General features: G+C 41.0%; 2 protein-coding genes across 4 annotated transcripts in view; one reads left to right on the top strand and one right to left on the bottom strand.

The window, feature by feature from the left end:
* Positions 1-16,599, bottom strand: part of LOC148888750 (cyclin-dependent kinase-like 1) — a 45,420-nt gene extending 28,821 nt beyond the window's left edge. For all 3 annotated transcript variants that reach the window (XM_089012928.1, XM_089012929.1, XM_089012930.1), the window contains exons 1-3: positions 16,516-16,599; positions 15,588-15,696; positions 3,708-3,807 (exon numbers count right to left, since the gene is read on the bottom strand). The gene's annotated coding sequence lies outside the window, so the exon portion shown is untranslated. The remainder of the gene's footprint in view (positions 1-3,707; positions 3,808-15,587; positions 15,697-16,515) is intronic.
* Positions 16,576-26,359, top strand: ppp5c (protein phosphatase 5, catalytic subunit). Its single transcript, XM_089012923.1, has 13 exons — positions 16,576-16,688; positions 17,870-18,111; positions 19,226-19,373; positions 20,491-20,612; positions 20,701-20,766; positions 21,631-21,729; positions 22,056-22,161; positions 22,245-22,387; positions 22,946-23,033; positions 23,111-23,151; positions 23,223-23,401; positions 23,479-23,560; positions 23,977-26,359. Exons 1-13 carry the CDS (start codon positions 16,592-16,594, stop codon positions 24,037-24,039), a joined length of 1,476 nt encoding a protein of 491 aa, XP_088869049.1. The 5' UTR covers positions 16,576-16,591; the 3' UTR covers positions 24,040-26,359.
* Positions 26,360-26,685: the final 326 nt, after the last annotated feature.

The following is a 26,685-nucleotide window of genomic DNA, read 5'->3' as shown; positions in this document are numbered from 1 at the left end:
GGTAGATGTAATTGGAATGTTACGAGGAGAAAAGGGCGTCATTAACAAACCACAACAAGCCAAACAAGCAGTTTTTCAAGAGGCTGGTTTTTTTTTTTTGGGGGGGGTGGTGGCAAGAACATTGCAATTACGCTTCAGCTCTCCCTGCCATGACTCAACATGGCAATGTCAGGAGTCTCGTAAATCTGTCACAATGGAAATTTGAGGAGTCCGACGCAATGTGGGCTCATCCTCGAAGGCATCGCTCGCTCGCTTCTGAGCAGCTGCTGCCTCGCTTTTGATGGGGAGTCCGAAAGGGGGGTTTATGAAACCTACTGACACCACCCGAAGCATGTGGAGAACTATGGGGGTCGCTTAAATCTTGTGTGTCTCCACAAAATCAGAGTCAAGCAGGTGTCGTGTCACCACTCGTGACCCCTTTACATGATGAATGAGTGAGTGTAGCCCTTACTTCATCTTACAGTGAAGTCAAACTGTGAAACCTCAGGTCGGAGGTTAGGCACCGGGGGACATATTTTTTTTATTTTTTGGTGGGGAGGGGTGTGACATTGATAAAATGGAAAAAGAAATACAGTGATACCTTGGCTTACGAACTTAATTGGTTCCCAGACAGAGTATGTAAGGTGAAAAGTGTGTATCCCAAAAATATATTTCGCAAAGGAAACCATTAAAATGAGAATAATCCGTTCCCAGGTCCCCATAAAACATCCTTTTCTTCTAAATAAGCCTTAAAACTACACATCATCTACCTTATTTTATGTATAATAAACGTGCTATGGTATTATAATTAAAGAAATAAACCGTACTGTACAATAAAGTCATTTTATTGACCTTTGTGATGGTCGTTGATGGCTTGATGAAATGGAGTGTCCGGTTTCATCAGCATTAAACACTTGATGAGGAACGTAACCTTCTTCTTTCACCATCTTGAGGAATGATCCCTTGTCGGCGCTTTCTCTGTGATAATTTTACCTTGTTCCTCATCAATTGTGTTCTGTTTAGCTGGGTTGATAGCTTTTTGCATCAAGTGTACAGCTTGTGCGGGTTATTTGTGAAGCCTGATTGATGGGATATTTTAACCTTGCAGTCTACACTCTGCCTTTGAACTATCAAAATTGAAACGATTCCAAATGTCACTGTTTTCTATTCATTTTGTCACTCTCTGTCGTCTGCCTGTCTCTTTAATGTTTAAACCACCTCCCCTCACTGCTGCGTTCTTGACCAATCACGTGGCTTTAACCGACGACTGGGGGCTGGGAATAGAGGAGCAAAACAAGCCGGCTGCCATGTTCTTGTTAGTAGAACGGGCTCTCTCGAAAAATAGTTTGTATGCCAAGGTAGAATTTGGATCATTTTAATGTTCGTTAACCGAAAAGTTCGTCAGCCAAGGGGATCGTAAACCGAGGTATCACTGTACATAAAATAAGGTATATTTTGTGTAGTTTTCAGGCTTATTTAGTAGAAAATTATGTTTTATTGGGACCCGGGAACGGATTATTCTCATTTTAATGGTTTCCTATAAGAAATTAATATTTGGAAGACACACTTTTCACCTTACACACACTTTCTGGGAACCAATTATGTTCGTAAGCTAAGGTATCACCGTGTTTACATATTATATTTGGAAAACGTTTTTCTTTCATTGAAGGTGTGTCTTATATATGGGAAAAAGTTTGAAAATACGCCACTCATCGGGACTGCGCCTTATACTCAAGCGCGCCTTATACACTGGAAAATAAGGTACAATGGGGCCGTTCAGAAACTCCACGTGCAGCACATTTTGCTCTTTCATCAGCTGTAACTGAAACGGAACACGGTCATTGACATTTTTAGCTGTTAAGCGCGCAAACGTTAAAGTACTCACGCAGCATGTGCGCTGATTTGATATAGTGCAGGCCTCACGGGAAGCTATGATTGGCCCTTCTGACTCACAAGCGAGTTGATGACATTTGCATTTGTACAGCAACAAGCCATTTATTAAAAAAAGCTACGAGGAACTCCTGCTTGCGTGCGACCACAAAAACACTTTGATGTCCTTCTGCATACAGCTGCGTGCCTGTGGCTATTGATGCTACAGGTGGCCAGATTGTGTGCAAAAAAAATAAAATAAAATATTATATATCATATATTTATGACATGCAAACTGGCATATCAACATCCCAAAAGGAATAATTGCAGTACAGGAAAGTACAGTACGGTCGTTCGTAAGGTGAATTTGTTCATAAGTCCTATATTCTGTATGGAATGTATGGTTAAGGCTTATATAAATATGTTTAAGTTTTATATAAGTATGTTTAAGGCTTGTATAAGTAACCGGTATTGGTTTATATTGAAAAATAAACAGTTAATAAAATATATGCTCTATAAAGATATGTACTAGAGAGAATACGACATATGTTATGACAAAAAAGGCTTGTATGTACCGTTGTTCGTAACTCGAATGTTTGTAGGTAGAGCAGTGTCATTATACTTAAAAAATAAATACAAAACCAAGCTAAAAAGCTAATAGATAGCTACCTAGCTAGCTATCTATTCGCTATCTAACTTGCTAGCTGGCTACCAAGCTAGCTATCTATTTGCTATCCATTCGCTATCTAACTAGCTAGCTGGCTACCTAGCTAGCTATCCATTTGCTATCTATTCGCTATCTAACTAGCTAGCTAGCTGGCTATTAGTTATCTATTAGCTAGCTAGATAACTTTCTATCTATTTGAGTTATTCCGGGTTGAGTGAATGCTGGCGCATGTGGCTGCCGCTGCTCACCCGCAGAAAAACTGATCCTGTGACTGTAAAGTGACCTTGAGAGTTTTGAAAGGTGCTTAGAAATAATAATAATAATACATTTCATTTGTAAGCGGCTTTCAAAACTCTCAAGGTCACTTTACAGTCACAGGATCAGTTTTTCTGTGAGTGAGCAGCGGCAGCCACATGCGCCAGAGTTCACTCAACCCGGAAGTAACTCAAATAGATAGAAAGCTAGCTGGCTAATAGATAGCTACCTAGTTAGCTAGTTGTGTTAAGTTCATTCTGTCTCCCTATTATTCGTTACAAATTAGCTAGATAGCTATTTAGCTATGTTGTGTCACATTATAATGGTGTTAGCATCATTGCTACTTGCAAATGTGATGATCATTGAACATCACTATTGATTGCTGCTTTTTTATATTATTATTATTATTACATCATATTTGTGAATGACATGACAGTGAATAAGTTAATGATCTATTGCAGTATTTCTTCAAACTTATACATTAAGTCAAAGTATCGATTTTTCACTAGATTCGCAGGATTGACTCACATAAGAATATCCATGTGTTGCTAATATTGTGGCAGGTGTGCCCGTTTTTTTTGTTTAGCTTTTGTTTATGGACATTTCTGTGCTTGATGTGGCTTGCTAACAATAGAAGTAAAGGTTGTCCCTCAGCCACCTGTCAAGTTGAACGTATCCCCCCCCCCCCTCACACACACTCTCTTCACACCTGTAGTTTATCTCCAGATCCTTATCGGGGTCTTTTTTTTTTTGACAGCCTCATCTCATTTCTATTTTTTGATTCTCTCAAACATCAGTGGCGCAAAAAAAAAAAAAGCAAAAAACGAGGCTGCCTCTTTGAAGACACGCACTCGGGATCCTCGACACGGCAAAACATGGTAGCCGATAGAAGCAAAGACCGCCGATGAGGGCGAGATAGAACTGAAAGACCACACACCGGTGTACTTTGGAGACACTCGGCATACGGGTTGAATGTTCCTGTCCAAGGATTTTGTCCATCTTCATCATCATTGTCAGCGACCACCGGGTTGTAAACTCTTCAAAGAGAAACATACAAAGGGAAAGTATGCCTGAGTGCTTCTAAAACAAACAGCTTTGAGTCACTCGGGTTGAGAGAGAAATGTTTGCTAAAAAAAAAAAGGAAAGATAGCAATTACATCTGGAACTTCACATTGTCACTCCCCCGCCCCTCGATTCCTTCCATCTTTTCATCACGGTTCACTGTGGCTCCCAATCTTAAAGGACAACCGACACCTCCGGACAAGTTGCGTCCATAATTTGTAAAATCACTTCAAATGACTTCGACTGAGTGTATTTTACAAAGATTCCACCGCATGTAGCTATATTTTACGTTTTAAGACTAACTCTGAATATTCATGAAGTCTTGTTTTCGAGTTGATGACGATGCCGTAAGTGACGTCACGGAGGGAACACCCCTGACCGAGAAAGCGACACACAATGCATTTTGGGTACTTTTTTTGGTCTGAAAACTGTGTTGATGGCGAAATTAGAAGGACACAAATTCCGGGCGGACAAATCAGCCCATTTACAACGGAGCTTGTGCGCCATCTTGTGCATTTTCCGGGCGCTACATTAGAGTCCAGACGTCTAGAATTGATATGGAAGGACTTCTTTAATCGATTGCAAACATTTATGCTTTCCTCTTCAGAACTACAGTAAAGTCTCGTTATATCGATAGTACTGCTTATTACGATACTATTTCTATGAACGCAAGGAGAAAATTTACATGCCGCAGGATCGGATATATCGATAGTCCGGTTATATCGATATTTTTTCCGACTCCTGAGAATATCGATATAATGAGACTTTACTGTATTTGACTCATACTCATAACTGGATGAGTAACAAGAAAGCATCTTGTCGTCGAATGTGAACTCTCTGACGCCATTGTTTTGATTCTGGAGCAAGGCAGTTTGTGAAGGAGTATCCTGGCGTGATGTCACGAACAAGGGGGCGGGACTTTCTGAATCTGCCCAGTTCCAAGCTCATTTTGAGGCAGTTTTGGGACACTTTAAATCATTTTTATTGGTGTTTTGCATTTGACTAAAAATATCAGCCTGCGTGTTTTGGGTATATTAGATGCTATAAAACATTTTTCTGATGTCAGTTAGGAAACAAAAAAAAATGGTTTCGGTTGTCCTTTAAGGCTTGTATACATAGAAAAGGCAGTGTATATATAAGTAACCTGGTTTGTACTGAAAAATAAACAAACAAATATAAACATTTAATAAAATATACGTTTTTCGGCCATGCCTATGACTCATAACAGTGCTCAGGAACCTTTATGACTAAGAAAACCATAAAAGCCAAAATATTTGAAAATGTATTTCAGTGAGAGCCATATATGTAGACCGGTATATACAAAAAAGACATTTTTCATGTCCTCTGTGATGTCACAAAAGCAAGGAATCTGCACCAGATGATGTGGATGACTTCTCATCAGATACCACTGCTGACTATGTAAACTGAAACATGGGAACCACTCCCCTCATTTATTTTCGCAACGCCAAAATACCAAGATGGCTGCCAAATGCTCGACTGCCATTTGTACTAAATGCCAAACATCATCTTGAATTAACTTGACCGCATCGTTAGAGAGATTAGCGTTGATGTTTGATTTAATGCGGGAATTGGCGAGAGTTTGGTCTCTGGGGCAGCGTTTGGCTTGGAAAAGTCATAGACCAGCCAGACCATTCATCAATGACGGAGAATGAGAATGAGCTCGATGTACAGTGCCTAACACATTTATTAAACCACCCCCCTAATAATAAGTTTATGACACATCTGCCCAAAATTAAGAGCAATTCCCCAAGTCGTTTTTTTTTTTTTTTTTTTTGCGGTTTCATAATAAAGATGTAGAAGCTTTTGAAACCAAATGTTTTCTCAACTCAACTATATTTGAAGAGCACTTTAAAACAGCCATCACTGGATACAAACTGTTGTACATGGAGCAACTATCATATATACAGTGGTGGGCCCGTCACCGTCTGTTATGCCTTCTCTGCTGGCCTAAAAATATTTAAATCACAGACTAATGTGAATTATATTTTGTCCGTGAATTATTATGAAATAATTCCAAATTGTCTTTCAGCTTCCTTTCATTACTTTTCCCCTGTTGCGCTTCTTCCAGGCGTGTGTTTTCGTATTTAACCAATGAACCAATCACATTTCAGCCATCATTTGTTACCAGGGTCAGAAATCTACCTGGACGCCTTCACAATCAGTTCTGCGGGACTTTCGCATTAAATGTGTCGATCAAACTGTTGTTCGAACCAATCAGATTTCGAGTTAGCAACCCAAAAGGGGTACCGACGCCTTCTTGAAGGCGCTGCTCAACATCAGAGTTTTCGTAAACTATGATTAGCTAGTCATTACCCAACCTAGTCATTACCCAACCATGGTTTGCGAAGAATGTTTTTATGACTAGCCGCTAGTGATAAGAGCATATGATGGTAAAAACTCGAACAGTTTAATGACAGTATTTCTTTTTTCACGTTATTTCCTGGCTAACTGTACCCTCGATTACAGTACATTTTTTTTACAATAACAGCTGAGGATTGATTCAGACATAGCACTACTGAAGGCCTTGGAGTGACATGCACGGCCCGCCACTGTTACAAGGAAATACAGTAGTGAAATGGCCCAAATCCATTTTAGCAAACCGATTTTGGGGGTAATGGGGCGAAATTAAAGTGACAAATGTCACAAGGCTCTCGATAATGTACATTTCTGGACTGGATTTTAAAAAACGCACAACAAATATAACAAAAAGCTCATCTTTCCCACGAACTTCGCAACCTCCTTTATTGTGAAGACCAAGAAGACAATCACGTTGCATCTGATGAACACGTGTTCTCATTTACCTGCTCTCTCATCTCCACCCTGGCCACCCAAGTGCACAGGATGTGATCTAATACTTCAACTAGGAGGAATCAAACTTACTGGAGATGAAGAAGAAGAAGAAGAAAAAAAAGTATCTTTTGGGAGGGTCTGGCAGAAGCCCAAAGCTCTATTAGGACTTAATACGAACTGACAGGAAAGTCCAACAGTAACAGCAACAGGAAGAGGAAACACCCCCACCGCAACATCCTGGATGGTCTTGTCAGTATGAAACTGGATTTTTTTTCAGAAGTTGCATTTGAGTCTCACAGCTGGCATACACATGGCACACAAGCATTTGTTTTAAAAAAACAAACTATTTTCTTTGAGTGCACTTCACAAAATGTAAAAGCCCGTGCCCACGGTTGACTTGCCCTCAAGTCACACAACACTAAGCAAGAACATGACACCGCAGATGGAACTACTTTCCGTCCATTGGCCGAGAGCACAACCTGGGCCGCCCCCTGAGTTACAGTAGCCGGTGGCTCGAGTCTCTTGTCGTGACAAACAGTATTTAGTTGACTTAACAGTAACTTAAAGGACAACCGACGTCTCTGGACAAGTTGTGTCCATAATTTGTAAAATGGCTTCAAATGATTTCTACTGAGCTTATTTTACAAAGATTCCACCGCATATAGCCATATATGTTACGTTTTAAGACGTGCGCTGAATATTCCGGAAGTCTTGTTTTTGAATTGGTGACAAGTCCTCACGTTACGTCACTGAAGGAAGGCCCCTGACCGAAAAAAAGGACACATTGTAGCAGTCCTTCCATCACTTAAATGCATTTTGCTGTACTTGTTTGGTCTGAAAACTTCGTGTTGCACCAAAAAGAGGCAGAAGAGGGTGACAAAGCTGCGTGTAAGGAATTAATCCCCCGCCCCCATCTCCTCAAAATGGCATGGAATACATTCTTTAATCGATTGCAAATATGTATGCTTTCCTCTTCAGAACTGTTTGAATCATATTCATAACTGGATGAGTAACAAGAAAGCATATTCTCCAAATCTGAAGCCATTGTTTTGTTTCTCCAGCAAGGCAAGACAAGACGTCTTGGGGTGACACCACGAAGAAGGGGGCGGGATCTTCTGAAACTGGCCACTTCCAGGTTCATTTTTTTGCAGATTTTGGACACAAGTAATTTTTATTGGTGTTTTGCATATTTTCTAAAAATATCATACTGCGTGTTTTGGGTATTTTAGATGCTATAAAACGTTTTTCTGATGTCAGTTAGGAAACAAAAAAGTGATGTTGGTTGTCCTTTAAATGACAAATGGTGATTTTCTTCACTTGTTTTGGTGAAAGTAACTGAGAAATTATACAAGTAGGCAAACTGAGTGTTAGGGTCATTTTGAATTGCCTTAACACTAAGTAGCTCTCAAACTCAGTGGAGGTCAGAGAATCGAAACCTGGAGGGTTCTAGACTGAGATTAAAAAAAATTAATGTATACAAGTCATGTGTGGAAATCGCCACCGTGGCCAAATTATAGAAAATAATGTGATTTATAGTCTGTAAAATCCGGTACAGCAGTGTTGTGTCGCCCCTGACTCATTCATGATAAGGGGGGGAAGCTTAACACATGTGTGCAGTGCTCAAGCCCAGTGAGAGTAAAGCAAACTCACTGCAACAACACGTCGTCGCCCCCGGCGTGAAAACGCCGGTCGCACTGGCAGATGAAAGCCTGGCGGAGGCCCCGCCGGCGCGCCACCGTCGCTTTGAACGGTAATCCCAAGGGGTGTGTGGGGGGGGGGGGTTCTCGCTTTGTTTTATGAGCTCTGCTGCTGCCGTCTGGCACTTTGGTATGACTATGCAGTATGGTGGCAAGCAAACATATAACCTTCGTATCTGAGTCCAAGTGTGCTGTTTCAACAACCCCTCGCAAAATATTATTATTATTATTATTAGCGATCTGGATAGCTAGCTTTCTAGATAGCTAGATAATGAAATGTGTTATTGTTATTATTATGAGCTGACTATTCGCTAGCTAGCTAGCTTTCTATCTATTTGAGTTACTTCCAGGTTGAGTGAATACTGGCGAGTGTGGCTGCCACTGCTCACCCACAGAAAAACGTATCCTGTGACTGCAAAGTGACCTTGAGATTATTTATTATTATTATTATAAAGGTGTCTACTGTAGGCCTCCTTCCCTCATGTCTACTCAGGAAAAAAAAATAATAACAACAAAAAAAAAACATTTTTTTCAAACATATACTATGCTCTGTCCGACGCTTAGATCTTGCTTTAGTTTCTCACTTCCTGTTTAGGGCGTGCATCAGATGTTGCGTCCTCGTGCACACACGAAAGGCTCACAATGACAACGAGATGGAGTGAAGGAGTGACACGAGGTCTTTGAAAATGTGACCAGGAAGGAAAGGACGAGGAGGTGGAGAAAAACAATTCGATTCTGAGAGATGACATCAACGCAGTAAAAAGCAAACATAAAATCAAAATGGTTGGCAATACAAAATGGCTGATTATGCTAATAACTACAGGCTCAGGCTCAAACTGAGCTCATTCGGCAGGATTGTTTTTTCATCCTAATTTAATTTATGAGGAATCTGGGCCGCTTTCACTTCCCTGAGCTATGACTTTTGATTTGTTTTAATTATCCTCCATTTTCTACCTTTCTTTTTAACAAGGCCACGCTGTGAGGGGAGGACTGGCTGTGACTCAAAAAAACCCTTTCACACGAGCTATAATTTGACATTTTTTTTTTTTCCCGGATCTCTGTTCTGGGTGAACAGCACTGGCACACAAAGAGGCAGTGAAGTGGGGAGTGGGGGGGGGGTGTTCTGTACCGTCTTCATGTGTAACAGAAGTGTGAGTAGAAGCCAGCCGTGCGAAAGGGAATACAGATATATATATATATATGTATATATATATATCTTTGTATGTATATATATATACAGTGATACCTCGGCTTACGAACGCTTTAGCTAACGAACTTTTCACCTTCCGAACATTAAATTCGCAAGAATGTAATCTTGGCATACGAACCAGTTTTCGGCGGACGAACCACTGTGGCTGGTGGACTAGTTTTCCTTTCGAGTGCAGACATGGTTTGTTATCGAGTATATACAGTAAAGTTTCGTTATATCGATATTCAAGGGAGTCGGAAAAAATATCGATATAACCGGCACTATCGATATATCCGATATAACAAGACTTACTGTGTATATATATATATATATATATATATATATATATATATATATATATATATATATATATATATATATATATATATATATATATATACAGTGCGTGCATAGAAATAGTATCGATATAACCGGGACTATCGATATATCCGATATAACGAGACTTACTGTATATATATATATATATATATATATATATATATATATATATATATATACACACAGTAAAGTCTTGTTATATCGATATCGGATATATCGATAGTCCCGGTTATATCGATACTATTTCTATGCACGCACGGAGAAAATTACATGCAAAATGGGTCGGATATATCGATAGTCCCGGTTATATCGATATTTTTTCCGACTCCCTTGAATATATATATATATATATGTATAAACCAAATCATGCCCTGAATTGAGTGATATTTGGTGCAACGTTGCACCCCAGGAACTGCACTCCCTACCCCCTTGTCCCGGAATTTTGAAAACGATAAATTTAAATTGGTCATTTTATTTTTATACGCTGCTCCTATTATTACTTACAACATCCCCTCATAAACTTCACTGGGAGTGAAATCAACCGTTTCTTTCTCTAACGGGCTATTAAAACAATATTTTTAATACGGAAAGGTAAAAAACAAAAAAACAAGGCAGCATAGCAGACTCTATTGATAGGTAATGCGCCACATTTCTTTTTCCTCTGACATGAAATTTCCGTGCTCTGCCTTCTCAGTGGTTCAACATGTTGATTTACAGATCAACAGGAAGGTTGGCGACGTGGATACTTTTAGGACTCAAAAGGGACCTAAAAATGTCGAGTTCTTCAGGAACCCAGCGAGAGAGAAAAGGGAAATAGCAAACTGGGAAGGAGACGATAAACGCTCTTCCTAATTTATGTTAAATTTAGATTTTGAAGTCCTGCCCACTGGAGGGAGAAAAAAAACCCCACATGGTTTACATTTAAAATGCAACCCCTTGCATACCGCTGAAGATTAGGTCTCACTGGTGACCTATTTGATCAAAAGAGAGACAAGGATGTGGGGAAAGAAGACTCAACAATAATATCTGACATAATTACAGTGATATCTTGGCTTATGAACTTAATTGGTTCCCAGACAGAGTGTGTAAGGTGAAAAGTGTGTATCCCAAAAATTATTTCCCATAGGAAACCATTAAAATGAGAATAATCCGTTCACAGATCCCCATAAAACATAATTTTCTACTAAATAAGCCTTAAAACTACACCAAATACGCGTTATATTATGTATAATAAATGTCCTATGGTATTATAATTAAATAAATAAACTCTACTGTATAATAAAGTTGTTTTGTTTATCGTTGTGATGGTCGTTGATGGCGTGATGGAATGGAGTGGCCGCTTTCATCAGCATTAAACACTTGATGAGGAACGCAGCCTTCTTCTTTCACCATCTTGAGGAATGATCCCTTGGAGGTGCTTTCTATGCCATAATTTTACCTTGTTCCTCATCAATTGTGTTCTGAGTTGATAGCTGTTTGCATGAAGTGTACAGATGGCTTGTGCGGGTTATTTGTGGAGCCTGATTGATGGGAATTTTAACCTTGCAGTCTACACTCTGCCTTTGAACGATCAAAGTTGAAACGAGTCCAAATTTCACTGTTTTCTACCCATTTTCTCACTGTCTCTCTGTCGTCTGCCTGTCTCTTTAATGTTTAAACCACCTCCCTGCTGCGTTCTTGACCAATCACGTGGCTTTAACCAAAGACTGGGGGCAGGGAATAGAGGACCAAAAAAAGTCGGCTCCCATTTTCTTGTTAGGAGAACGGGCTGGTTCGCGAACGACACGTCACTCATTTTGGCGCTCTGTGTGTATCCCGAAAAATAGTTTGTATGCCAAGGTAAAATTTTCATCAATTTAACATTGGTAAACTGAAAAATTCGTAAGCCAAGGCGTTCGTAAACCGAGGTATCACTGTAAAATGTTAGGCATGTATTCAGTTTATTATTTGGTAGCTTTTTGTGGTGAGATGGAATTTCCAGAAAAATGACTGATGAACCGTTCCTGAGTCAACATGTGCGTGGACCACACTGCAGAGGAAATGACACACTTCCTAAATTGTGAAAATATTAATCATAAACTTGCTTAACTTACTTTAACATCAACTTCATTTTTTTCAGAATTTTTTGTATTCAAAATGCTGATTAAACAAATAACACACAAAAATGCAGTTTTCACTCATTTTGGTCAAAATTGTCTCTTGAGAACGATGTCATGGAATGTGATTCCACCGATAAAGCGCTGGTCAGACCTCTGGCAATGTATTTTTCCCTTTCACGAGGGGACAGCATTTGCCTTTTGTACAGCCGCCCCCATTTCAAGATCAGATAACTCCAGATCCATATAACTTAGGAATTCATTATTTTTTTTCTGATGAAAGACGAGAGTCTAAGGTTTCTTACGCTAAATTGAATGTTTATATAGTCCTAAAACTCAATATTCCGTGGGTACTTGAATTTGAGTGAAAATGACAAAAACCTTGGCACTTTTTTATGCGAATGGATCTATGGACAATCTACACTTTCTAATTAAGAGTTGTTCATGAATGTACAGTAATGCCATTCAAGACTTTCTGAGGATCTGAAAGGATCTGGTACGTGAGTGCGCAGTAACCGTCCGTGTGGAAAAAATAATCATAAAAAAAAACTAAATTCTCCACAATAAACGTGTATTTTCTTTTTAAAGGATAAAACATAAACTGTGAGGCTATACAGTACACGCAAGTGTTGATTATCGCTGTTGGCTAAAATATTTACGATTGCATACTCAGCGATAAGATAAATTGGGATCCTCAAAGTATGTAAACTTTGGATAACTCATCTTATCTTTCAGCTCGGGAAAGGAAGCCTCTGAAAAACAGCCCCAAGGGGGTTTCAAGAGAAAACACTATTTAGCTGCGGTTTTCCTTGCAGCGCAATAATAGTGACAAAGTCTACCCTTAGGGTTCCGTTTTACGAATTAGCTTTAGTAAAAACTTAAGAGTCTGTTAATCCTGAAATGAGGGAAACTCTGAGTTGCTGGCATTTAAGCAGTTTTCCCTTTGTTATATTTTATGAGCCTGCAAAATACAACTTTGAAAGTGAACTTCACGCGCCTTTGTCACATCTCGGCTCGATGACTGTAATGCGATTGACTTTGGAGTCAGCCATGAAGAGTCTCGGGCTGGTCCAGAATGCTGCTGCTCGTCTCTTGACTGGTACTCGTGAGAGGGAGCATATAAGTCCTACTCAGGCATCCCTAGAGTTCTTTTCAAGATCTAATTATTTGTCTCCAAATGTTGAAATGGCCTCGTTCCTACACCCCTACACACTTCCAATGGCACACTTTCAATCATGTCTGCTGACCAGACATGATTAGATATGCCAAAAACTAAACGGAGGCTCAGAGAGGATGCTGGTCCTACTCTCTGGAATGACCTGCCCCTGACCATTGAGCAAGCGAGGATCAATCGATGATAGTTTTGCATAGTTATGGTGCACGCTCTTCAGTCCGGGAAAAGACACTCCTAGGTGATTACATCGATTAAAACCAGCTGTTCTGGCCCAGAAGCTCAAAGTTTCCTATTTCAGAATAGATCGATTTCGGGTTCAGGATAAGACTCATAGAGTTTGTTGAACTTGCCTTGTAAAACGGACTTTCGGTCTATGAAATGTATACCGCCCTGAATCCAGAGGCCTCATCCTTCACTGGCCAACTCACGGTCCGGTAACCTTCATCTGTCTCTGTGTTGGCTTGCTCCCTTTATGTTTGTTTAATTTCGTCAGGACCCCCCCCCCCCCCAGAGGCACCGTGCTGGAGTGCCCAAGAGGACAGCAATCTTCCTCCTCCGCTACCCGGTTTGCCAGATTCCCACCCACACTGTCTCTCCCACTCACTGTCTGTGTCTTTGCTCTCATAAGAGGCGGTGACGTCAGGTCCCGTCCCACCGTCGTCTATTTTTTTTCCACCTACTAGTAGAAGAGACAGGAGACATGTCGCACTGCTTGGAGTGGTTGGTAGTACTAATACAATGGTACCTTCTTTTTTTCCCGAGTTTGGGAATGAAACTCAAATTATCGGTGTGTCCAATTCAATTTACTTATGAAGTGGACAGGTTTGAGAGGGGAAGGAGAGAGTCCCACCAAATGTTCTTAAAATCATAGACATTAGCAGAACACCATCATTGCTACACAGTTTAAAGATAACATGTCATATCAATTTGTTCAGTGGCGGAGCGTCAAGGCCTGCGAATCCTTCTCTGCTGGCCTAAACATATCTGAATCACGGACTGATGTTAATTATATTTTGTCCGTGAATTCTTATGAAATAATTCCAAATTGCACTGCTTCCAGACGTGTTTTCGTATTTAAGCATTTACCCAATCACATTTCAGCCATCATTTATCATCAGAAATCTACCTGGACGCCTTCACAATCACTTCTGTGGGCCCTGTTGCATCAAATGTGTCGATCAAAATGTTGCTCTAACCAATCAGATTTCGAGTTGGCAACCCAAATAGGGGTTCCAATGCCAAAGTACCAAAGATGCTGGTCAATGTTAGAGTTTTCGCAAACTATGATTGGCTAGTCATTAGCCAGAAAACTGCTGTGATCACAAGCCGCTAGTCATAAGCACATACTGGTCAGAGCTAGCACAGTGTATCGGTCGCAAGCTGAATAAGCAAATATATTGTGCTAATTTAATAGCAGTTTTGTCAACCCACACGATGGTTAAAGGAGAAGAAGAAATAGATTTGGTTGCAGATTAACTGTTAAAGCCATTTACAAGACGGAATCTTCAAGAAAAACAATTAAATCCTTACGAAAGGTCGGTCAATTATTTCCTGGCTCACGATACCCTCTAGTGGACTTGTAGTAAATCACATCAAACTTTTTTCAGTCAGAATTGGATTGGACATAGCACTACTGAAGGCCTAGTGATGAAATCCTCAGCCCGCTACTGGTTTTGTCATTTTTATCCAAGCTAACCTGAACTCATACAATCAGCTCTAACGGATGATGCAATTTACTCCATTAAATTGAAGTTTAACTGTAATTGAATGAACCCATCTTGGTAAGTAGATTTCAGAGTATTTTACCTCTACTTAAGCACAGGGTGGGAGTACTTTTGCTATCTCTTGTTATATGACTCGAAGGGAGACACGAGTCATCGCTCTTCTGGCTTAAGGGAAAGTTAGTGAACTCACATCGTAGAGTTAGTGAGTGTTCACTGGGGGGTCACCAGAAGTGACTCACCTGACTGCCGAGCCTCTTACTTTTGACTCTGGGATGTGCTTTGTGAGTCAGAGCAAGGAGCGCTGACTGGGCCATACTCCTCCTATGTCACAGTAATTTATGAAAACTCCTCATCGTCTCCTCATTAGCGAAGAAAACCACAAACTTTTAAATCAAAAGTTGCGTTTTTTTTTCCCCCCCGGGCGCCACTCTTATTATATAGTCTGTCCAGTGTACTTATGGTGTGGAAAAGCGAGCCTCTGTGCTTTAAGTTGCGTTATGTTTCTGGCAAGTGACTGATTTAAGGCAACAGAGCATCACATGCCAAGTATCTCTTGGCTACACATTATAGGGAACAGCAATGTGTGTGAAAAACCACTGAAACATTGAACAACTGGACATGCTTTAAAAAGTTTAGAAGAGCAAATTAGTGCATTTAAGGTTGATCCTGACATTTCATCCAAAAACTTTTGTAAAAAAAAAGTCTGTATTCGTGTAGATGCACACCTGCGCTTTGTTTGTCCCCTTCACTCCAACATGTGTAGAGGCTGGAGGCGACTTGCTGCGCTCAGATGGCAGGAAACGTCTTGAGCAACATCCCCGTGCTTGTAGGCAGCTGGAATGTGACCAAATCAAAGGGTTATGTGTGAAGAACCATTTTTTGTTGTTCATGTATCAACGCCAATGATACATGCAAAACAATTGAACTATCTTTTACAACAACGTGGCGAAAAATACAATTGCATACATAACAGGCCATAATTTCACCCTGAGTAAAAAAGATAAGATCCACTTAATGCCAGTACGGTTTTACATACAAACAGACAGACGGACAGATGGATGGATGAGCAAAATATCTTTTGTTTGGTGTCCTGAGGCGTTTCTAATTTAAAACAATTTGGCTCAAAAGGTTGGGAAATACTACACTGCTTTTAGTTACTGTTTGACACGATTTAGGTTTTTTTTGGCGAATGTTTTAGCGTACTCTACTGGTTGGTTGCGAAATGCACAAGCTATAACCAAAATAGGAGGAAGAAACAAACAATGCTAGTTTCCTCCTTTTTCATATCGTACCTTTGTACTTTTTGGTGGTTTTCGGTAACGTTTAACTAAAAAAAATCGTTTATAGTAGTGTCGTAATGCAGTGAAGTAATTGCAAGTTTACATGGCAGTGCGTAGTGCTCAGTGACAGTTTACGATACATACAATAAATTGCGTTTTTAATTACTATTTATCTCAAAATATTTAACATGGACACATAAATATTTTAATGAGAATAATAACAATTTTATCCGTGTTCCTTTTCCGTGTTTTAATTTGCTATTATTTCTTCTAATCGATGTTAACAAATACAGAAATGTATTTTACTAGCAATTTTACTTAAGCGATTGTAGTTTAGCACATATTTTGACTTATTTCATCGTAGCAAACACACCAGAAAACAAGTTAGTGCAGCTCCGGCAGGAAAACAATCGTCGTGTCCACTTCCCTATCTTTACGACAGTCCGTCAATGGCGCACGCGTCGCTATACGGCAGCGTGGAGAAGATGGCGGATGGAGTAAACGATGCCGAGCTACTCAAGGAGAAGGCCAATAAATACTTTAAAGGTGAGTTGGTAGCGCTGTCAAGTTGGTGACCGAAAGCAGACAAGATCGTCTTCGCTGTTTCTGTCAGCGATGTGGACTGTTGCCATTTAAACCGCTCTGATCACAGCCACACGTCAAAGTGAAGCCAGGATAGCGAGGCATGCTAACGCGTGAAGCCCATTCATTGGACTCTTTAAAGCAATTAGCCTTCTTTGGCTAGCTCAAGCTAACGCAATTTTAAACCGCGTGAGTCGTTGTTTTGTGCAATTCAAGTTCACTTCACAGTCACTTTGGACCCGAGTCATCAGTTTGGCCACATGGACGATTGTTTGGCGAGTTTTTGTACACGATTGTCGAGACTTGGCGTTGCTAGAATATTCCGTTAATCGGCGAAAACGCATGATTGGCGGCGTTTAACGGCAACCGATCCTTGCTCGTTAAATCTATAATGAGATGGACACACTTCAATATATTATTTACTGAAGACCAAAAAAAAACTGCAAAGTCCCTAAATAAATAAAAACGTTATATTTGAGTAATGGATTCACAAAAATAGCCGTTATATTAGAATAAATTTGTCTTTTTAAGAAAGGGCAGTAATGCCGTCTTAAAATAAACAATAAACAAGTGAATATAAGAATATCTTAACTAGTAATCATAATTTTCAGCCTTTATTCCCCCCCAAAAAAGGACTACAACGAAAATCTGTTTTTTGTTCTCTGGGGGGGGGACAACAACAACCACTTTTTGTTCCACAAAGAAAGACTATTACACTTTATTATACAGTACAGTTTATTAATTTAATTACAATACCATAGTATATTTATTATACATAAAACAAGGTATATTGTGTGTAGTTTTAAGGCTTTTATGTTTTAAGGGGGTCTGGGAACGGATTATTCTCATTTTAATTGTTTCCAATGGGAAATTAATATTTGGGATACACACTTTTCGCCATACACACTCTGTCTGGAAACCAATTAAGTTCGTAAGCCAAGGTATCACTCTTTGCAAGGTTGATGATGACGTGACCTGGATGACTGACAACCCTCACAAATTTAGGGGGATAAAATCAGCAATCATTGGCAATTATTTTTAGCGATCGTAATTTGTGACAGTAAATGATATGGGTAATTAAATATATGATGCTTTGAAAATTGCGGCGTAAATTCACACACGATGATACTCTGTGTGTTCTGCAGATAAAGACTATGAAAATGCAATCAAGTACTACTCTGAGGCCTTGGAGCTCAATCCATCAAATGCAATCTACTACAGCAACCGCAGCCTGGCATACCTGCGCACCGAATGCTACGGCTACGCTTTGGCAGATGCGACCAAGGCGCTGGATATTGACAAAAACTACATCAAAGGCTATTACCGACGAGCCACCTCCAACATGGCACTGGGAAAATTCAAAGCTGCACTCAAGGACTACGAGACGGTAAGGCGAGCTAAAGAAGAGGAACCCGAAAAGTCCTCGCAGAGGTCTACGTGCAGCTAATCCCCATTTTGAAAGAGGAATAATCCGCTAATCCTCTGGTGATTTTGAAGTGTTGAGCGTGCAAGTGTCGGTGTCATGTCTCGCGTTGGCATACCAACAGTAGTGACAGTAATTCACTTAAAAGACAACCGACACCATTTTTTTTGTTTCCTAACTAACATCCGAAAAACGTTTTATAGCATCTAAAATACCCAAAACACGCAGGATGATATTTTTAGTCAAATGCAAAACACCAATAAAAATGAGTTAAAGTGTCCCAAAACTGCCACAAAATGAGCTCGGAACTGGGGGCGATTCAGAAAGTCCCGCCCCCTTGTTCGTGACGTCACGCCGTGATACTCCTTCACAGACTGCCTTGCTCCAGAATCAAAACAATGGCTTCATAGAGTTCAGATTCGGAGAAGATGCTTTCTTGTTACACATCCAGTTATGAATATGATTCAAATAGTTCTGAAGAGGAAAGCATAAATGTTTGCAATCGATTAAAGAAGTCCTTCCGTGTCAATTCGAGCCGTCTGGACTCCAATGTAGCGCCCAGAAAATGCACAAGATGGCGCCCAAGCTCCATTGGAAATGGGCTGATTTGTCCGCTGGGAATTTGTGTAAACTGACACCTTCTTTATGTGTGTTACCGCAATTTGCTGCGACACGTAACGATTCACCATCACGTAATTTATGTAGTTTTTCCTTCTAATTTCGCTATCAACACAGTGTTTTCAGACAAAAAAAAGTACCCAAAAATGCATTGTGTGGCGCTTTCTCAGTCAGGGGCGTTCCTTCGGTGACGTCACGTACGGACTCGTCATCAACTCGAAAACAAGACTTCCTGAATATTCAGCGCAATTCTTAAAACGTAAAATATAGCTACATGCGGTGGAATCTTTGTAAAATACGCTCGGTAGAAGTCATTTGAAGCCATTTTACAAATTATGTACGCAACTTGTCCGGAGGTGTCGGTTGTCCTTTACGGGCCTCTGCAATGACTTTCAAAAAAATAAGAATGAATGATTTGTTCCTTTTCTGATGCGCTTGAGTGTGTGTTCTTTCACAACAGGTAGTGCGCGTTCGACCGAACGACAAAGACGCAAAAATGAAGTACCAGGAATGTAACAAGATAGTCAAACAGAAAGCCTTTGAAAGAGCCATCGCTAGCGACGAGATCAAAAAGTCGGTCGTTGACTCTCTGGACATTGAAAGCATGAGTAAGTGTGGGGAAAATTCATAACTAATAACATTATGAACCCTTCGGCACACCACCAGTAATGGTCCACCCTCTCTTCCCTGTTGCAAAATGATAAAAAATAACAAATTAGGAATCAAATCAGCAACTTCGTGTATTAACTCATTCACTGCCGGACAAAAAGGTCAGGCAGAAAAGTAACAATAAAAGTTTATGGATGGAACGAGGAGATCAAGTGGAGCGACAGAACTAGTAGCCGTGAAGCAGGAAGTACACCACAGGTGTCAAAGCCAAGGCCCGTGGGCCAAATATGGCCCACCGCATCATTGGTTCGGCCCGCGAAAGTCAATCAAACTTGTAAAATTCCACAATGCTCGCTAAAGTCCGAACCAAATTTTTTAATTGTCCTACAATAATAGTCATTATTTTTTTACTTCAAATTTGAAACATAGTCATGAATTAACTCATTCACTGCCAGACGCAAAAAATGCGTCCACTCCAGCGCCGGGGTTTTTGTCATTGTCACTCAAATTGCAGGACCCACATAATATTTAGTTTTTTTAGGATTACATAAACATTCAAGACAGCGTTAGAAAACGTACACTCTCTTCTTTTATCAGAAAAAAAGTTAATTCCTAAGTTATATGGGTCTTGACTTATCTGAGCGCCAGCTCAAGCCGGTCGTAACTCAAATATAGATAGAAAGCTAGCTAATAGATAGCCATCAGATACCTAGCTAGATGGCCAGTCAGTTAGATTGTGAATAGATAGCTAGCTAGATAGCAAATAGCTATCCAGATAGCTAATAGATAACAAATAGCGAGCAAATAATAATAATCCATTTCATTTCTAAGCGCCTTTCAAAACTCTCAAGGTCACTTTACAGTCACAGGATAGTTTTTCTGTGAGTGGGCAGGGGCAGCCACACGCGCCAGCGTTCACTCAACCCCGAAGTAACTCAAATAGATAGAAATATAGCTAGCTAATAGCCGAATATCCAACAGCTAGACAGCTTACAGCGAGACAGCTAATAGCTAGCCAGACAGCCAAAAGCTAGCCACCTTACAGCCAGTCAGCTAGACAGCTAATATTAGCATCATCCTGGCTCGAAAAAAAATGACACCTGTCTTGTGTCGCAGCCATCGAGGACGATTACACGGGGCCCAAACTGGAAGAGGGCAAGGTCACCTTGAAGTTCATGAAGGAAATGATGTATTGGTTCAAAGAGCAGAAGAAACTGCACAGAAAGTGCGCCTATCAGGTAACGACGTCGCTCGCTAACGTTGAATCGCAAAAACAGAGACAAACGGGTGTTAAGTAAACCATTTTTGTTGTTGTTGTTGTTGCAGATTTTAGTGCAAGTGAAAGATCTTTTATCCAAACTACCAAGTCTGGTTGAAATAACATTACAAGAGGTGAGGATATTTTTATTTTTTAATGTAACTTCCTGTTTGTAACCGCTAATCAAAATGCTATATTCAAGTAAGAATCATGACTGGAGAAAGTTATGATTCAAGTAAATTAGTCCTCCACTGAGAAATTTTATTCATGAATTCACTCACTGCCCATTCCAGAATTTATTTGGGAGTTGAAAAGCGTGACGTGGAGCGCCATTCCCAATTTTTTCTGGATTTTTTTTTATGCTTGGGTGCCAATAAAGTGCTGGTCAGACCTCTGGCATTGTTTTTTTTTTTTTCCCCCCTTCCACACAGAGTGAGTTAAAGTACTAAAAAACATCCTACCTTGCCTCATGGCAAACGTCAATGGTATTAGCTAGCATTCATTTTGACATGTTAGCTGTCGTTTGCGTACCCTCCATGTCATTATACAGGTAACATCCGACTTACGACCAGCTCGACTTACGACCACCCGTACTTACGACAATGAGCTCCAGACCTTATTTTCTTTTATTTTAAATCGACGCCCGGCACCGCAACGCGCTAGCAGGCCGGCAACACGTACGACAATTTTGGCCAGCCAGCCAGCCAGCATCTCACACTCGCACAGCAATCGACCATGTGATGGCACCAGATAGCCTCCGAGTCTCTATTCAACATTTTGACTGGATTTCGACTTACAACCATTTCAATTTCCGACCGTTGGGTCGGAACGGAACTCGGTCATAAGTCGGATGTTTCCCGTATATGAGTCTACATGGCTAAATGAACTTGTTGAGTTTGTCCGTCTCAAAATCTGCAATTGCTTGTTGAAAAACAGACAATGAGGGACATTACCAGCTAGCCCCCAATCAATGTAATGTGTTGTTTTTCCCCATCCAGGCGGAAACAATGACCATTTGTGGCGACACGCATGGACAGTTCTACGATCTCCTGAACATTTTTGAGTTGAACGGCCTGCCGTCGGAGAGTAATCCTTACGTATCCTTGTTGGCCCCGAATCCCGCAAGTCTGGGTTAGATTACATATTGGCTCAAGGTGAGACAAAGGTGCTGATCAAGCAGGATCGAATGCTTTTCAATGGGCTAATATGATTTGACATACAACTTTATGAATTAACCTCATATATCAAAGGCATCACTATGATAATAATAATGCATTTCATTTGTAAGCGCCTTTCAAAACTCTCACGGTCACTTTACAGTCACTGTTAGATGTTTTTTTTTTGCGGGTGAGCAGTGGCAGCCACACGCGCCAGCGTTCTCTCAACCAGCAAGTAAAAATATTCTTAACTTGGATGACCTCAGCTATTCAACGGTGACTTCGTAGACCGCGGCTCATTTTCCGTAGAGGTCATCCTCACCCTATTTGGCTTCAAGCTGCTCCTTCCCGACAACTTTTATCTACTTCGAGGTAAGCGATAAACGTAGCCAACGTCAGCCCATTTCGCTTTCTACCAGGGCGCGGCGCTAAGCTTAACGATGGCCCACCCGCAGGTAACCACGAGACGGACAACATGAACCAGATGTACGGCTTTGAGGGGGAGGTCAAGGCCAAGTACACGGCGCAGATGTTCCAGCTGTTCAGCGAGGTCTTTCAATGGCTGCCGCTAGCGCAGTGCATCAACAGCAAAATACTGGTAGGCGGAGCTACAATGTAGACATTGATGTTTACAGAGTTGGCCTATTTGCATTTTGTTAAACACGTAGAAGTTTGCCTGTTTGATCGTGCAGCTTGCTGCTGATACTGTGCTAGCTCTGGTCAGTATGCGCTTATCACTAGCAATACTATGATTGGCTAGTGACTAGCCAATCATAATTTGCGAAAACTCTGATGTTGCCAGCGCCTTCCAGCAGGCCTTGAGTTGCCAACTCAAACTCTGATTGGTTTGGGTTATGCTCCCGTGCCTGCAGAACTGATGTTGAAGGCGTCCAGGTCGATTTCTAACCCTGATAACAAATGAGGGCTGAAATGTGATTGGTTAAATGCTCAGTACGAAAGTACACATCTAAAAGTGGCACAACGGGAGAAAAGCAATGAAAAACGATTGGGAATTATTTCATAAGAATTCATGGTTAAAATATCATTCAGAGTAGTCTGTGATTCGGATATTTTTAGGCCAGCAGAGAAGGCCCTTGCCCACTGCCTATTCTCTTTCTTCTCTTCTAAGCCTGGATCTCATTTTATGATGTTTTAGGTGATGCATGGCGGACTATTCAGCGAAGATGGCGTCACGTTGGAGGATCTCAGAAAGATCGAGCGGAACAGACAACCACCAGATTCAGGTCTGTCTCTCTGTACTTGTGTATATCTGCGCGAGAGAGCTGTTCATCAACACACATCTTCCTCATGTATCTCCCAGGTCCAATGTGTGACCTGCTCTGGTCGGACCCCCAGCCTCAGGTTAGCACCACTCTAGAACCTCATTCGCTTCTCATACTGTTCCTTGAAATGAACATCTGTGTCAAACACAGAACGGCCGATCGATCAGCAAGCGAGGCGTGAGTTGCCAGTTTGGGCCCGATGTGACGGATCGCTTCCTGGACCAGAACAAGCTGGATTTCATCATTCGGAGTCACGAAGTCAAAGCGGAGGGCTACGAGGTCACTCACTCAGGGAAGTGCATCACCGTCTTCTCGGCACCCAACTACTGGTGAGAATCCCTCGTCCCGTTTTTTGTGACCAAATGCCATCCGGACCCTTAACATCGGGTCTTCTGTCTTCCCACAGTGACCAGATGGGAAACAAAGGAGCTTTTATCCGCCTCAAGGGGTCCGACCTTCAGCTAGAGTTCCACAAGTTCACTGCTGTGGTCAGTATCGTGTAGATTTACACTTCCGTAGGGTAAAAACTACTTACTGCCAAGCAAAAGAAGAAGTAGAAAAACAAAATACAGGAGCTGCTGTAAAGGCAGCCACTGTCGCGGTGCCATTCTGAAGTCAATCAAAACAATGACTTCAGAGAGTTGAGATTGGGAGAATATGCTTTCTTGTTACTCATCCAGTTATGATTATGATTCAAATAGTTCTGAAGAGGAAAGCATACATGTTTGCAATCGATTAAAGAAGTCCTTCCGTATCAATTCGTGCCGTCATTTTACAAATTATGGACACAACTTGTGTCAGTTGTCCTTTAAAAGATCTGAGATTTAAAAGATAGAAGATTTGCTCTTCGTGATGTTTTAATGACACACAAAATGTGCCTTCTTTCCCCCACTTTGCCTTCCAGCCTCATCCGAATGTCAAGCCCATGGCGTATGCCAACACACTCATGCAGCTGGGGATGATGTAGACCCAAGACAAAGTCGGTCCGCCAAGACCAGATCGGACGCGTCCCACTTCACGCCCTTCAGTGCTCCCAGACTCCCTCTTTGGGTCTGAGGGATCTCACTCCCCCTTAGCTTTTATGAGGGAGATCCCTTAGACCCCACTTTCTCCTACTCCACAAACTGGAAAACGCTTCCACTGTTCACTCGCCTCATCGATGAATTCAACGCTCAGATGTGTCTCAGATGTTTTTTCGATAAGAAGGTTTCTTTAGTCGTCATCTGTACTTCTCTGAAGGTGTCGGACGTTTCGCTTCTTATCCAAGAGGCTTCGTCAGCGAACTAAAATCTTTTGCTGGTAGTTTTGGCCCTGTATATATCAGCAAAACCCTCCACTAAATTGCCATGGTGGGTTGAGGTTTCATTTGGATCGTTCCTACAACAGACTTCTTAGGCAACATAGGCTTAGTTATGCTGATGTGATACCACATCAAATGGGACAATCAGGCCAGTCATAATCAGTCAGGACAATAGAAGTAATCAGTGTAGCCGCACGGAGTAGTTCTCTGCTCCCCCCAACCTGAGAGCAGGGACCAATCATAACAGAGTCTGGCACCGCCACGTCTGAATAGTAGGGATATATATATTGGGCCAAAACTACCAGCAAAAGATTTTAGTTCGCTGACGAAGCCTCTTGGATAAGAAGCAAAACGTCCGACACCGTCAAAGAAGTACAGATGACGACTGAAGAAACCTTCTTAGCGATGGACCACTCCTGAGAGTTTACACAGACCTCAGATGTTTTTGTTTCAACTATTTTAAATGGATCACCGATCTGGTCCTTACCAAAGATCTATAGTGGGTTAAGATCGTCATTTCCGTCAGTGTTTCTTAACAGTACGTCATCTTTTTTTATATGGTGTACAGTGATCCCTCACTTATCACGGTTAATGGGAACTGGGACCACCCACGAAAGACAAAAACCCGCAAATTAGCGGACACCCCCCCCCCCTCGGAATTTGTGTTTCTATTAAACAATTGCTGATTTTTTTTCGTACAACCTGGCAATCAAGCTACAGTCATTAGGTATTTTTAATACAATACAGTGATACCTCGGTTTACGAACCCCTCGGCTTACGAACTTTTCGGTTTACAAACGTTAAATTTATGAAAATTTTACCTTGGCATACGAACTTTTTTCGGGATACTCACGGAAACAAAATGGCAGCCGGCTTGTTTTGGTCCTCTATTCCCCGCTCCCAGTCTTCGGTTAAAGCCACGTGATTGGTCTAGAACGCAGCAGTGAGGGGAGGTGGTTTAAACATTAAAGAGACAGGCAGACAACAGAGAGTTTCAACTTTGATAGATGAAAGGCAGAGTGTGGACTGCAAGGTTAAAATATCCCATCAATCAGGCTCCACAAACAACCCGCACATGCCATCTGTACACTTGATGCAAAAAGCTATCAACCCAGCTAAACAGAACACAATTGATGAGGAACTAGGTAAAATTATGGCCGTGAAAGCACCTACAAGGGATCATTCCTCAAGATGGTGAAAGAAGAAGGCTACGTTCCTCGTAAAGTGTTTAATGCTGAAACCGGACACTCCCATTCCATCAATGACCATCACAAAGGTAAATAAAACGACTATTATAGTACCGTTTATTTCTTTAATTATAATATCACAGCACATGCATTATACATAAAATAAGGTATATTTGGTGTAGTTTTAAGGCTTAGAAAATTAAATTCTGTTTTATGGGGACCTGGGAACGGATTATTCTCATTTTACTGGTTTCCTATGGGAAATTAATTTTTGGGATACACTCTTTTCGCCTTACATCCTGTGTCTGGGAACCAATTAAGTTCGCAAGCCAAGGTATCACTGTACTTTGTGGGGGGTAATGCACTAATTGAACTGCAAAAATAGGGATCACTGTATTACTTTTAAGGTATACAAGATCTCCATACCTGTTAAGGTCCCAGCTTGAAGAGAGACGGACTCTGGGTTCACACCAAGGTGCTGTTTGCCATTTTTGACGTGTGAGCTACAATGGGCGTGGTCACATTTTTTTATTTGCACTGCTTCTTCTTCTGGAGGAAGGTACTGCTGCTCCCCCCGCACCCCTTCGTTTCACCCCGGCAGTGGATTACCCTAGAAAGACACACAAAAGTTAAAACGTCCAAAATGTAACCCTGTCTTGAAAACGCACAGCTGCATTGTCCCTCTACTTTTTAGGTAAAGAAATACACTGATGTGTATGTATATAATACTGTATCATTTATTGAGATTCCATGTAATGTTTGGAGAAAAAAAATAAAACTCAGACCAGAGATTTTACAAACGAATCAATCTTTATTTGTGAAAGGGGAAGTTCAGTTACATGACGTCAGTCACTGACATGCCACCCGAATGAATTCTGGTTTGCACTTAATAAATGGCCAGTTTATGGACATAATCATCCACGTAGACTGAAAAAAAGTTACCATCTTATGTCAAAGTGTAGAGAGTAAAATTGTTAACGTTACGTAGAGACAGTTTGAAAAGCTATTTCGTAACTAAGAATTGTATCTGGTCGATTGATATAGAAAATCCATAGCAGTAGTATTCAGTGCACTCCACATACCTGTCAAATTATACGTTTTCTCTGTATTTTATACGTTTTTTAAT

The sequence above is a fragment of the Hippocampus bargibanti genome, linkage group LG14 (assembly GCF_051943395.1).
Source record: "Hippocampus bargibanti isolate YZ-2025 linkage group LG14, ASM5194339v1, whole genome shotgun sequence".
NCBI lineage: Eukaryota > Metazoa > Chordata > Actinopteri > Syngnathiformes > Syngnathidae > Hippocampus > Hippocampus bargibanti.
This window is presented reverse-complemented; position numbering and strand designations above follow the sequence as displayed.

Bases quoted from the DNA above. Each gene is read 5' to 3' on its own strand.
- ppp5c (XM_089012923.1), top strand. From the start codon at position 16,592: ATGGCGCACGCGTCGCTATACGGCAGCGTGGAGAAGATGGCGGATGGA. The intron at 23,034-23,110 runs GTCTGTCTCTCT...TGTATCTCCCAG, and splicing joins CAGACAACCACCAGATTCAG to GTCCAATGTGTGACCTGCTC. The intron at 23,402-23,478 runs GTGAGAATCCCT...GTCTTCCCACAG, and splicing joins TTCTCGGCACCCAACTACTG to TGACCAGATGGGAAACAAAG.